The 12,246-nt window shown below is 43.7% G+C and overlaps 1 protein-coding gene across 19 annotated transcripts in view; it reads left to right on the forward strand.

The window, feature by feature from the left end:
- LOC108159163 (heterogeneous nuclear ribonucleoprotein L) overlaps positions 1-12,246 on the forward strand; it is a 98,662-nt gene that overhangs the window by 11,263 nt on the left and 75,153 nt on the right. For 17 of the 19 annotated variants that reach the window (XM_017292170.2, XM_017292171.2, XM_017292174.2 and 14 more), the window contains exon 2: positions 10,964-11,101. The exons of the other annotated variants lie outside the window; for them this stretch is intronic. In XM_017292170.2, coding sequence (XP_017147659.1) covers positions 10,964-11,101 — 138 coding nt within the window. The remainder of the gene's footprint in view (positions 1-10,963; positions 11,102-12,246) is intronic. 19 annotated transcript variants of the gene reach the window in all.

A 12,246-nucleotide genomic window follows, 5' to 3' on the forward strand; every position in this document is an offset into this window, starting at 1 on the left:
CTCTCTCTCCATCCCAAAAACCTCGTGTGTTTAAGCACGTTTGGGAGCTGCTTTTTGCTTTTTTTCTTTGCGAAATCGAATGAGAAATGCAGGGCATATGCAGGCAGCTGTGGGAGTTTTTGCACCCCATACAGAGCCGCTTAAGGGCACTGTACATACATACATACATACATATGTATGTACGTAATGTACCATTCTCTGTACAACTTGTATTGCATCGAACCTCCCACCTTATCAACACTGGAGACTCTCCAATAACTCTGCCAGGTTTCAGCCAAATCGAATGATTATTTTTCATCGAAAAGCTATACAAAATATTATTGTTGTTTTTTACTATCAAGTTCAGATTTTGCTGAACGAATTGCCGAACTTGAGCTTTTGCCGTGCCATCTGTGAAAAGTAAATTAACTCAAAAATATACAACAGCTTTATAGATACATATCTATACATATGTATGTACATACAAATGAATTGGTAAATATATGATGTTCCTCGACCTGAATTTTGATGGAATCAAATCGAATTGAGGTGAAGCTCTCTTCGAAATATTTTCGATCTCTGAACGAATAATTGCATGGCCCTTGGGGCTGTATACCCTGTAAATCCCTATCAAGTTTGTGGCATCAACCCATTCTCTCAGAGGAATATATGAGGAATCCAATCATTTTGTTCCTTTTTCATGCTTATACATATGTACATATACATACATATGTATATGTGACCCAATTCCGGTCCGCATTTCTTTCGTATTTCGTTTGCTTAGCCTTTCGGTAGCTTTATATGTACAATATGTATTCTTAAATATTGGTATATATGCAATAAGATATGGTGTGATTTTTTTAAATGGTACTTAAAGCGTTGGGTTTTCGCACCATTGAAATTAAATTGCATTTGCATAAACGAAGAGAACCTTCAATAATCTGGCCAGGAAAAGTGCTTCCGATTGGCATTTCTAATACGAAATACGACCTTTGATGTGGCTCTGCTAATTAATAACCTTTCCGACCATTTAAATGAAGTTTCCTTCCAATTAGATGTTCAACCAATCAAATACCCATTTTTTGGCTTTGATAATCATTTTGACAATTTTCTGCTGCTTTGGCATCAAAAGAAAAGTCAATAAACTGCATCAATGCACACAGATACAGATACAGACACCCTACGGGAATGGTTGCTGCCACGTGTAGAACGCAATATTTGTTTAATATACGTAATTTGTATACAATATTATTCTTGCGGTTGCAATTCCGAAAAGAGATTTCTTTTTGTTTTGCCTTTGATAATATTTTTTATTGCTGCAAACGCAGAAAAAGTTGTGGAAAAAACGAGTTGTTTATGGTTTTGACTTTGCCCGGGGCGCCTGTGCACTCTGTTCCGACCAAATGAAATTAATTTGTAAACGCAAACAAATAATAGACTTAATCATGTTATTAATGTCGAATCAGGGCAGAACTATCTGTCTCTCAGCACTTAAATGCCGCTCGAAAAGGGCCATAAATTGAATTCAATAACTATCGAAGGGAGGAGGGGGGGGGGGGAGTAGGATAAGCACTTTTAATTAATTTACACGAATAACACATATGGCATTTGTGCAATGTTTATCAGCGGCAACAGCTTAATAATAAATTGCAATAAATTAATCCCTTTCCCCTTTTTTTCGTTTTTCTCATTTTAGGTAAGTTTGATGGTATATATCATCCAGGCCCGATACGAATGTACATAATTTATGGCATGTGGGTATGTAGGTTGCACTGATTTCATGACCGAGATTCGGCTTAATGCGTTCGCATAGGAGTCCAAATCGAAAGCAGTCACAGATTGCAGATTGGAGACTCCAAACCATATGTCAGAGGAGTCGAAAAGTTTCTATGGCCAGGCCGAAGCCGGAAGCAATTGCATGCCACTGCCAACGATAATGAAATAACTGTTGGCCATTGAATATAGCACAAATTGTTATAATATACCTTTTTTTAAACTCCATTTGTTGTGGTTTTTGTTGTTCCCTCCCGATGCATCGCCATATTGATAGCAAAGAGCTGCGCGTATACCTCGCGTGCTAGCAAATAAGATAAAAAAACAAAAAAAAAAGATACAGTACTTTGGGTAGCGTTTATTTATGTAGCGCACTTTGCGTTGTTGGAATAACGGCGCATCAAAATGAGCGACAGTTCGTTCACACCAAATACGCAATAAAAGACAGAACAAAAATATCCCTTCCCCCCTATCACTTTCGCTCTCTCGCTTCCCCTATCTGTGTCGCGTTTTATCGTGAAATATTTAAATTGTTCCCTGGCACATTTAGCGACTGATAGTACATTCGACGAGCAGCAGAAGCCCGGCTACAACAGCAGGGAAAACAGCCAAGAAAACAAGTGGGGCACGGGGCAGAGGAATGGGAGATTGGCGGAGATGGCGGATGGAATAGATCAAGCTCCGCGAAGAGGCGACAAAAACAATGACAATACCTTTGCATATTGTATCTCACTTGAAAGCATTTCAATGGAACATACCAGATGTATAGGTAGAGAATACTTACACTGAAGGATTCAACGAAATACAACAGCTTGAATGGCATTATAATGCAAACAGACGCTTAGGAATCCATTAGGCAGCCAACAAGTGCCTCAGAATGAAGCCAATTTGCACAAAGTAGTTCCTTTCAATAAACAATACTCGTAGATATTAAGGATTAAAGATTGAATGCAACGAAAGGTGAAGATCATGTCTAGTGTATTTTTAACAATAATTAAGTGCATATTTAAGTAAGTTGTACAGCCTATCAGCAAAAAGATAAGATGATGAGATATTTTTAGTACCTACAAGATTCCAGTAGAAGCAAGCAATTACCATCATTGTATGTTTGTTTTCAATTGCATTTCCTTCCCGGATACCCAAAAAGTATCTTTTGACGTGGAACATGACACGTTTCATTTGGGCAGGCCACCTCCTTTTCTATGCATTGAACATGTGTCCCCGTTCGCCGAATGGATTCCTGGATGGCTCTACCCCGAGGTAGAAGCAAGCCGAACAAGCAACAACCGAGTGAAATGTGTTTAAATATTGATAATAACAATAAGAATAACAGCAACGGCTGTGACACAAGCCAAAAGAACGCTCCAGCGCACTCGTCGTATCTGCTTGCCACATGTGTTCGCTTGGCCCCCTCCCCGGGGGCAAACTTTGCCAAAACTGCTGACAAATATTTAATGCATGCCGGGGCTGAGAACGATACGGTTCCGTTCCGTTTGCTTATATCGGTTCTACGGTTCTACAGATACACGGACGGACGCTCTGTCTCGGACTGGGTCAGGTGCAAAGTGGTGCAATGTGGCGGTGCGGTGGTGCGGCGGTGCGGTGCGCGCTAAAGTTCTCGCTGCCTGTTGTGTTTACACAAACACATCCCAGAGGCTCCCGTTTTCGCCGTTTTTACCATTTGATGATTAACACATTGAAGGTCTATAGTTATGGCTAACCAAGAGGTTGGGCTGCGGGGGAGGGCCAATGGCTAATGGGTAATGATGTGGCTCCTTGGCTACGGGGCCAGCGATGCGACTCGGTAATTTAGTGGCCGCCAACGACGATGAAGATGCCGCGGCCAAAGTAAACATTTGAATAGAGCGACGGGGCTATTCCCTTTCTCCCTTTCTCCCCCATTTCCTCTTTTGTTGCCCTGGAGTACTCTTACCACTCGTACCTCCTGGCGCGTGGAGTTCACGCGGCTTTTTGTTTGCCCCCGTCCGTCCGTCCGTCCGTCCGTCCGTCCGTCGCAGGTGGTGCCTGTGCCTCGGAAAAGCTGCTAAATGAAAATTTTATCGCACTGCAATTGCTCCCGTTCTCGTCTCTCATCCCTCTGTCTCGTGTCTGTCCGTAAATTTCCCTAGCACTACATGAAGTTATTTCTGGTGTGTGGAAAATGTGTGCGTGAGTGTGTGCCCCCGAGAAGTTTTCCAAGTTTTCCCTGGGAATAGTGTGAGGTTTGCCACTGCCAGAGAGCAGAGATAAGTGCAATGTTTTCGGGCATCGAGTGGCACTCCAAAGAAATCATTACTTAATATTCTATGGGATCCTAAAAACGTGTACAGAGGCATTTCCATATTAATTGCACAGAAAATTGACTTTATTGAGATATTTTTGCGAGCTCTAATTAGATGCGGGCCATAACGCTTGGCAAAATAGCAAAAAGTTCATTAACTGATCATTAAGTAAAATGATAAATGCCCAAGTTAAATCGGGCAGACGCCTGTTTCCCTACCAAATATAGATTCTTGGCATTTGGCCTAGAATTTTGGATGGCCTACGCTGGGGGCGGTGTAAAATAGATCAAAAGGAACACAAAACACTGGACGAAACGTGCAATAATTGAATAGTATCTTTAATATTTTCCAGATACTCAGATACATTTGTTTGTAGGTCAGCACGTGCCATTCCCTTACATAATTCGCACTGTATCTATCTATACCTCTGGCAATTTCTCTACAAAATGAATATTGAGGTACATATTCATCTCTCTCTCCCTCTAGAAAGGCTTCATTACGCATCTTGCTGATTAGTTTTGCCTTGTCGGCTCCTGCTGCCCCCACTGCCTCACCCCTGGGCCTGCCAATTGTCAAGATAGAAAAATATAGCGCAAATATTTCCGTCATTGACGTAGAAATGCTCCAAACAAAACCACATAGAAATGGGGGGATGGGGCAAAAAAGACAAAAGAAACCATGAAATGAAAGGAAACCGAAGAACTAAATACACTCGACAGAGGGGGTTCCAATCTAGGGATCCAGGCCCAAGCCATGAGAGGGGGAGCTTGAGAGCTTTCGATTAAGGGAAGCTCAGGAGTGTTGAAGGTCCATCGAATGCAGTACCGTTCCATTATCTGTTCACAAAAGTATTCCATTCCGGGAGTGGAAATTGTAAAAATATATTTTATATTTAAAAAAAGAACATATTTCATAATTCAAAAAAAATATACATATTTTATATATATGTAGATGAAATATTTTTCCTACAAATTGATTATATTGGATTTATTTCATTGTGTTTTATATTAAGTTTATATGAAAGTAAGTTCCATTTAATTTCAATATTTTTCTACCCAAAACCCCGAATATTTAATTCAAATATAACGGTGTTTATTTTTACTATGCCATTTTTCTGTGAGCATCAATGATTGTCGGCTCTCCCTGTTGCAACAAGAGGCAACCAAATTCTGAAAAAAGTGCCAGTACCACCTACCAGAAGAGTATCGCCCAGATACAAAACGAGATGATCGTGATGAAGAAATTGAAACACCTTGAGAGAGAGAGAGAGAGAGAGAGGGAGGGAGAGGCAGCCGCACAATGAGGAAAATTTCAATTGTGTGAACACGCAGTGAGGAATGTGTGGTCTGGTGTGGTGTGTGTATGTGCCCCCTTCCGTGGCACCTCAGCCGCAACCTGCCGCCCGCCTCGCCCTGAGGCGCCTCATCCCCATCATTCCCACATGACAGACGCAGATTGAGTGAAAATCTCTGAGATTTGTTGACATTTTTCCGTACATTTTATTCAATTGCTGCGGCAGAAAGGAGCAGATCGGCGAGTGGAGGGGAGGGAGGGAGTGCGGAACCGAAATAAATAGAAATAAATCTTGGCTCCCCGTGTCTCCCATATGCAATGTACGATTTACTTTGCGTTTCTACGCAATTTGAAATTAGTTTTAGCAAATTAAATTTAATTAAACGGGGGCCCCAAATAGTTGGCCCCCTTCGCGTTTCGCGACTCATTTCTTCAATTGTACGAAGTATCTTACGGATACATTTCCGCCATTTGGCAATCAATTCGAAGCGACCAGCCACCCGCCCATCCCCACCCCTCTCGCAGGCACATATTTTTATGCGCATTTAAAAGCATTTTCCACAAATAAAGAAATTATGAAAAACCAAAATAAGAATGGGAAAACGAAAAGAAATAGGAGAGCTCCCCCAAAAACAGATGAATTTTCACATGAAAAGCGGCGCAGAGCACAGAAAATTTGTTTTATGTTTGAAGCGGCCAAAAGATTTTTCCCCATAAATTACATGCCCCCGAAGCGGAGTCGACGCGTTGAGCCAACTGTTGTCATAAGTGATCAACGCGTGCGGATCACGGACCACGGACCACGGGCCACGGGCCTCTCTCCGCCATCTATCTGAATATCTGTCTGGGCGGAGCAGTGCGAGTATCTGGGGGTCTGGTCTGGGCCCGTCAACTGAACTGACATTAAAATGACGAAAACGCAAATCAACAGCAAACAGCAAACAAGCGAATAGCAAACAGCAGAGTTTGTTGAAAAGATAGATGGATTTATGGCTGGCAGGGTGGGTGTCTGGCCTTCTTGAGTTTTTCCCTCTCGTATCGGGCCCAGGGGTTCCCTAATGATCAGATATAGAGGGGACGATGATGCACAGAGATGTGTCTCAAATGTTACTTCCAGATACATACTGTATCTGTACATACAATCGTTTCGCTGGCTCAAATCTCATCCAGGGGATTGAAACCAGACAAACATAAACTTTAATATCAATAGACACAGCCATTCGCTGGCCTTAATCCCCGGCCGAAGGCGGGGGTCGAGAGTGCGTGAGTGAGGCGGGGAAAGTGGAAAAGTGTCAGCCGACTGAAACTCTAATTGAAAATCATTAGGAACCAAAGCACATACAATACTTTTTCCATCCCCCCGTCACACATACTGTTTGTACACTCATGGCAGACAGCCCCCCACCCTCCTTGGGTGGGGAACGGAAAAATCAAACGCCGAACTAATGACAATTTTCAATGCTCCACGTGCTCGTGGAGGTGCCACCCCCAGCCACAGGCACATCCATCGCCGACCCGCCGTGTCTAATGAGCGTGGCTAACTGAGATAAGAGATCTGGCCAAATGGTGAATCTGTTACGGGTACGGGTGCGGGTACGGGTCCAGAGCAATTGCCGTTCGGTTTTGTTACCAAGAGATTTAGCAGCCAGCAGATACAGATACAGATACAGATACAGATACAGATATATATGCACGTATTGGTACTTATGTCATGCCCTGCTGCGAGTGGCCAACATGGGATCTCTGACGTTTGCGGCCACAGGCATTCGTATTCGTATTCGTATTCTCGTGATGAGCAATGCCAATAGTATGCGATCGGGGGTGTACGACTATAAGCGATTTTCCTCTATATACTAGATATGCTCTAAAAGGTTTGTCTTTGCCAGAATGATTGATTGCCACACAAGCAGCAGCAGAAGCATCATCAGAACGGGGAGGCCGAGTATCCCGCAGATACTCATATCGTACAACAGATACAAATGCAGTACGCTGGCCAGACACACACTCGCCGTTTATAACTTACACATTGCTTCATTATTTTGGCTATTTTGTAAAACCGAAAATTGAGTCTATTTCGCTTTTGTTTCCCCATTTTTTGATGTGCTGTTGGGGCCCGCCACTTGACTTGGACTTTTGATGTTTTTACTTGGCCCAATCCGGCGCTGCCGCTGCCGTTGTCGCTCACTGATCTGCAGCATTTAATTTCATGATTGTTGTCGTTGTTGTTGCTGTCGTTTGTTGCTGCTGTTGCCGTTCTGTGGCTGCTCTGCTGTTTTAATTAAATTTCGCAAGGGAAAAACGTTGAAGAAAACATTTTGTAAATTGCATTTTATGTGCAATTTTCGTTCGACATTTGCCGGGCACTCTCGTCTCTCGTCTGTCTGTCTGTCTATCTGTCTGCCTGTCCGTCTGTCTGTGTGTCCCTGGGGCACGACTGCCGCGCGGAGTATAGTGCATCTAATTGCGAGTAACAAATGCTGCCTCATGTTGCTGTCGCCAGACATTTCTGTTTCAGGCATATCTCTCGCTCTCTGAGTTCTGGCCAAAAATGAAGGGCAGCAACATGTGCCTGCCTGCCTGCCCGATGGATGGGACAGAGATGGACAGTTTGGGAGCTGTTTTGATTAGCCAGCACCTGGGACAGGCGGCAAATGAGCTGAACAAATGTTGCAGATGGATCATCTGAGGCAGAGACAGAGACAGAGACAGAGAGAGTGTGAAGATTCCCCCATCGTGTGGCACATCCTTGGGCATCCTTACGCCAACACCATTCCAGTGCCAGTGCCATTGCGAGGACACTTTGATAAATGTCGATGGGATGATGGGGCGCCCAGTCGACAGACTCTCGTCTGTTCTGGCTCTGGCTGACGGACTGACGGACTGACTGACTCTACAGCTATATTTCTTGCTATTTTTACAACCTCCCGATTCTTTATCTGAGATTTTGTCGACTTGCAGTTCATTGCGATTGCCAGGCAGGCCAGGCCAGGCCGGGCCACGCCACGCCACGGCAGCGGCAGCGGCAGCGGCAGCGGCAATTTCTTCATCTGCATCTACGCTGCGACTGCAGACGCATCTTTCTTTTTCGGTTTTTTTATTTCTTGGCAAACGCACTTATATCTGTGTATCTATGTATCTTTGTATCTGCCGTGGATGCTGGGGTGAGACTGCACTTTATAGGCGACCGTTTGATCGACTGAGTGCAAATTTCTCGAAGCGAAATTTATTTGTGATTTGCAATTCGCGATTTGCATGAACCGACAACATCGTCGTCGTCGTTGTTTTTTTTTTGAATCCTTGGGCTGGCGGGATTTTCGGTGGGTAATTCATCTTCATTTCGTTGCGGTTCGAGTTGAAATGCGGTGCGGTATGTAGCCGCGACACTGCACCACCGCAACGCCGCCACGCCGCCACACCGCTGCAGCACGGCCTGTGTCACAGCTTTTTTTTTTTGCTTTTTGCTTTTGCTCCTCTCTGCTCTCTCTGCGGCGGGGACTATTTTCATTCGTCCGCCGCTGTGCTAAAAATGTTTCAAATGTTTCCCCCCCCCCCCACACCAAAAAAAAAAAAGAGAAGAAAACCAAAACCAAAATACGACTACAAATTGTACAAATTTCATAGGAAAAATGGGGGAAAATCGGGAAGGAAATCTCCTCAATGCTGAATGCACTTAAGCCCCAAATAACAACCGAACAAACCATTCATCTATCTATCTATCCATCTATCTATCTATCTATCCGTCCGTCAATCTATCCATCCAGCCATCAATCATTTTAGTACGTTGCTGTTGTTGTTGTTGTAATTTAATCAACAGTTTTCCTGGCCTGCGCGTGTGGGTGGGGGCGGGGGTGGAAAAAAAGGGAAAAAGAAAATATTCATGGTGTACGAAAGAGAGAGAGAGAGAGATGGAGAGGGGAGAGAGAGTATTATTATTATACAAAAAAAGAAACACAAAAATTTGACAGAAAACAAATGTTTTCCTTCGTTTCTGAGTTTTTCCGGGATTTTCTTTTGTGTGTAAAAAAAGTTGTTGAAATTTGAATTAACCCTTGGGTGAGCCAAGGACGCTGTCTGCTTTGCCTGAAGGAGGAAACTGTCCGTCCGTCCGTCTGTCCATCCGTCTGTCCATCCGTCTGTGGGTATTAGATATTGGATTACCATCTTCTGATGAGGTCTCCCCCATAAATCCGTACATAATGATGCTGCCAGCGGGTGGATCAATAGATATTTGTATCTGGGGAGAAGTAGTTCTTCGTGAAAACCGTATTTCTGGCACCTTGGCTGTTGGGCCGTTCCCCGAGTGCCGCGAATGCCGCGAATGCCACTTCCACTTTCGATTTGGGTCAGCATTTCGGACTCTCTGTGCGCACGTTTTCCCATAGAGAACGAGAACTTGGACGAGCACCTGACGATCCATTAACCTAATTGCACAACTTAGATGGCAATGAAAACAGAGAGCCCCACCTCTTTGGGGGCTCTTAGCGGATGCTACAATAAACAAAATAGGGCTAAGAGAGAGCGCCACTCTGCGCGGATCTACTTGGAATTACTTGAAAAACAAAAACAGAAACCGTCCTTAAAGCTAGTTAAAGTCTAGGGAAACCCAATTAGTTAATGACTAGCTGCCTCTTGGGGTTGAGAAAATGTCAAGGTGTTGCATGCAGAGCGGAGGGGATCTTATCGCTATCGCTATCGCTATCGAGTTAATTAGTGCAAATATATCGGCTCGAATGCGCGTTGTACGTGGCCCAAACACCTGTCCGTACCCGCACACATACACATACACATACACATACACATCCACATCTTGTTTTCCTGCGACTGCAGTGTGTGCGAAAATTCCGAAAATTGAAATTCACTTCACGGCTCTCACGGTTCGGTTCACTCTCCCCCGTCCCCCCCGTCCCCCCCGTCGACGCAATGTCGTCCATTGATTGACATTTTGAACGTGACATGTACATGGTTCACCTAAATTCCGTAATTTATTTATAAAAACCTCTTCTAACCGACAAAACAAAACGGAAATTATGCTCTGGCATTGCCTGCTGCAGCCAGCCAGCTAGACGATAGACTATAGACCATTCTGTTTCGCTGTTAATTATGTGGCCTTTTCAAAAGCATCATAGGCCCCACTAACAGCCTCAAAAATGCAAAAATCGGTGCGGGATTCAGCGGGGGGAGGTCTGATAATGTCATTAGACCAGAAAAATTAGCTCGCTTATCGGAAAAGTTGCGTTAGAGCCGAGAGATATATAGATACGAAATTGTGGAATGATTTGAAGCTAAATCTTAAAGGTAGTCGAATATTCACTCTGTCATACCACAATGTTTTCGACTTGGTTTCCAGTTTTCCGTTGATATCATATAGCAGATTTATCTCATTGTCGGAATGCCGACAATAACTCTCTAGATCTTTGAACTCCTGGCAAAGGCTTCAGGCTGCTCGTATCTGGCCAAAAAAGGTAATTCCTGGACCCGCAAAAACACCCTACACTCCCTCCCTACTCGTCCTCAAGGCATACTCGTATTTACGCATACTCATCTACTTGTACTCGAACTATATTGATAACTCACAAGAGAACCGATATAAACCGATATATGATATATATATATATACTTATACTATGTTTTTACAGTCCACACAACAACAGAACCAGCAGCAAGCACTTATGAACAAGTCAAATGACGACCTACGGAGAAAGCGTCCCGAGACTACACGGCCAAATCACATTCTACTCTTCACCATCATAAATCCTTTCTATCCCATCACAGTTGTAAGTACACACAGCAATACTATACTACTATACGGCTATATATACTCTCCCCAGCCCCCCTCTACATAGATTATATACGTATATATATATTATAGCGTGTTCATATATAAATCCTGTTGCTCCTGCGGATTGCGAGTGGTTGGAGGCAAGTGTTGGAAACAGTTTTGGGCAGTAAAAAAAACCAGAAATAAAATAAAATCCATTGCAACTCGTTTTGTTGCTGTGGCAACTTGTCACACACTTGAGGAGGCATACACATACACAAACAGTTATTTGCCACACTGTCGCCTCTGGCTAAGGATGTTTTTGTTGCTGCAAGATGGAAGGAGGAGGTTGAGCGGGAGGGGGGGGGGCTTAGGCTTCAGACGACTGTGTGTTGATTGCATCTTCCGTGCCCCCAAGTCCTCTGTCCGCAGCAACGGCTTTGACGTTGTGGTATGTGGCATTCTAGTCTTAGCACAACATTTGATACTTTTTAGCTACAAAATGGCTACAAAGTGCTCTCTCTCTTTCTCACTCTCACTCTTCCTGTGTGTGTGTCTAGCAGCAACAACAAGTGGAGAGTAGCAGTGGGGCAGCATCTGATGGTGGGCAGGGTGGGCAGGGTATTAGGTTTTAGTCCATGTCCAACCTGCAACAGCAACAATTATGAAGACAAGGGAAAAAACTAACACAATGCCCCGGGAAAAACGTAAATATGCATAAAGTACTCAAGTGCGAGGGGATACACCTAAATCGAGACACAGATACAGATACAGATACATACGTGCATATGCAGATGCAAATAGCTCTTCGCTTTAAAGATTTGAATAAAGTCCTGTTTTCTGCTGCTGGAAAAAGTGAAAACTGGAAACTCATCTAGCGGAAAAAGCAGAATTTTCCTCTTTTGTTTTTGGGGTGGGAAGGGGGAAAAACATGAGAACTTATTCAATTCAAATGTGGATCAAGCAGCTCTTGGCTTAAGCAGGCATACCCTATTGTTACCCTATATCTTTTCGCTATATAGGATACGCATTGTACACACACACATGGACACAGTTTATTGTCTTTTCAGCAAAAAGAGGAAAGAGGGGGAAAAAAAAGGAGAAGAAAAACATTTGGCTGCACAGCGCACCGTTGCCCCACAAAGCCAAAGAAAACAACAA

The sequence above is a fragment of the Drosophila miranda genome, chromosome 3, assembly GCF_003369915.1.
Source record: "Drosophila miranda strain MSH22 chromosome 3, D.miranda_PacBio2.1, whole genome shotgun sequence".
Taxonomy (NCBI): Eukaryota; Metazoa; Arthropoda; class Insecta; order Diptera; family Drosophilidae; genus Drosophila; species Drosophila miranda.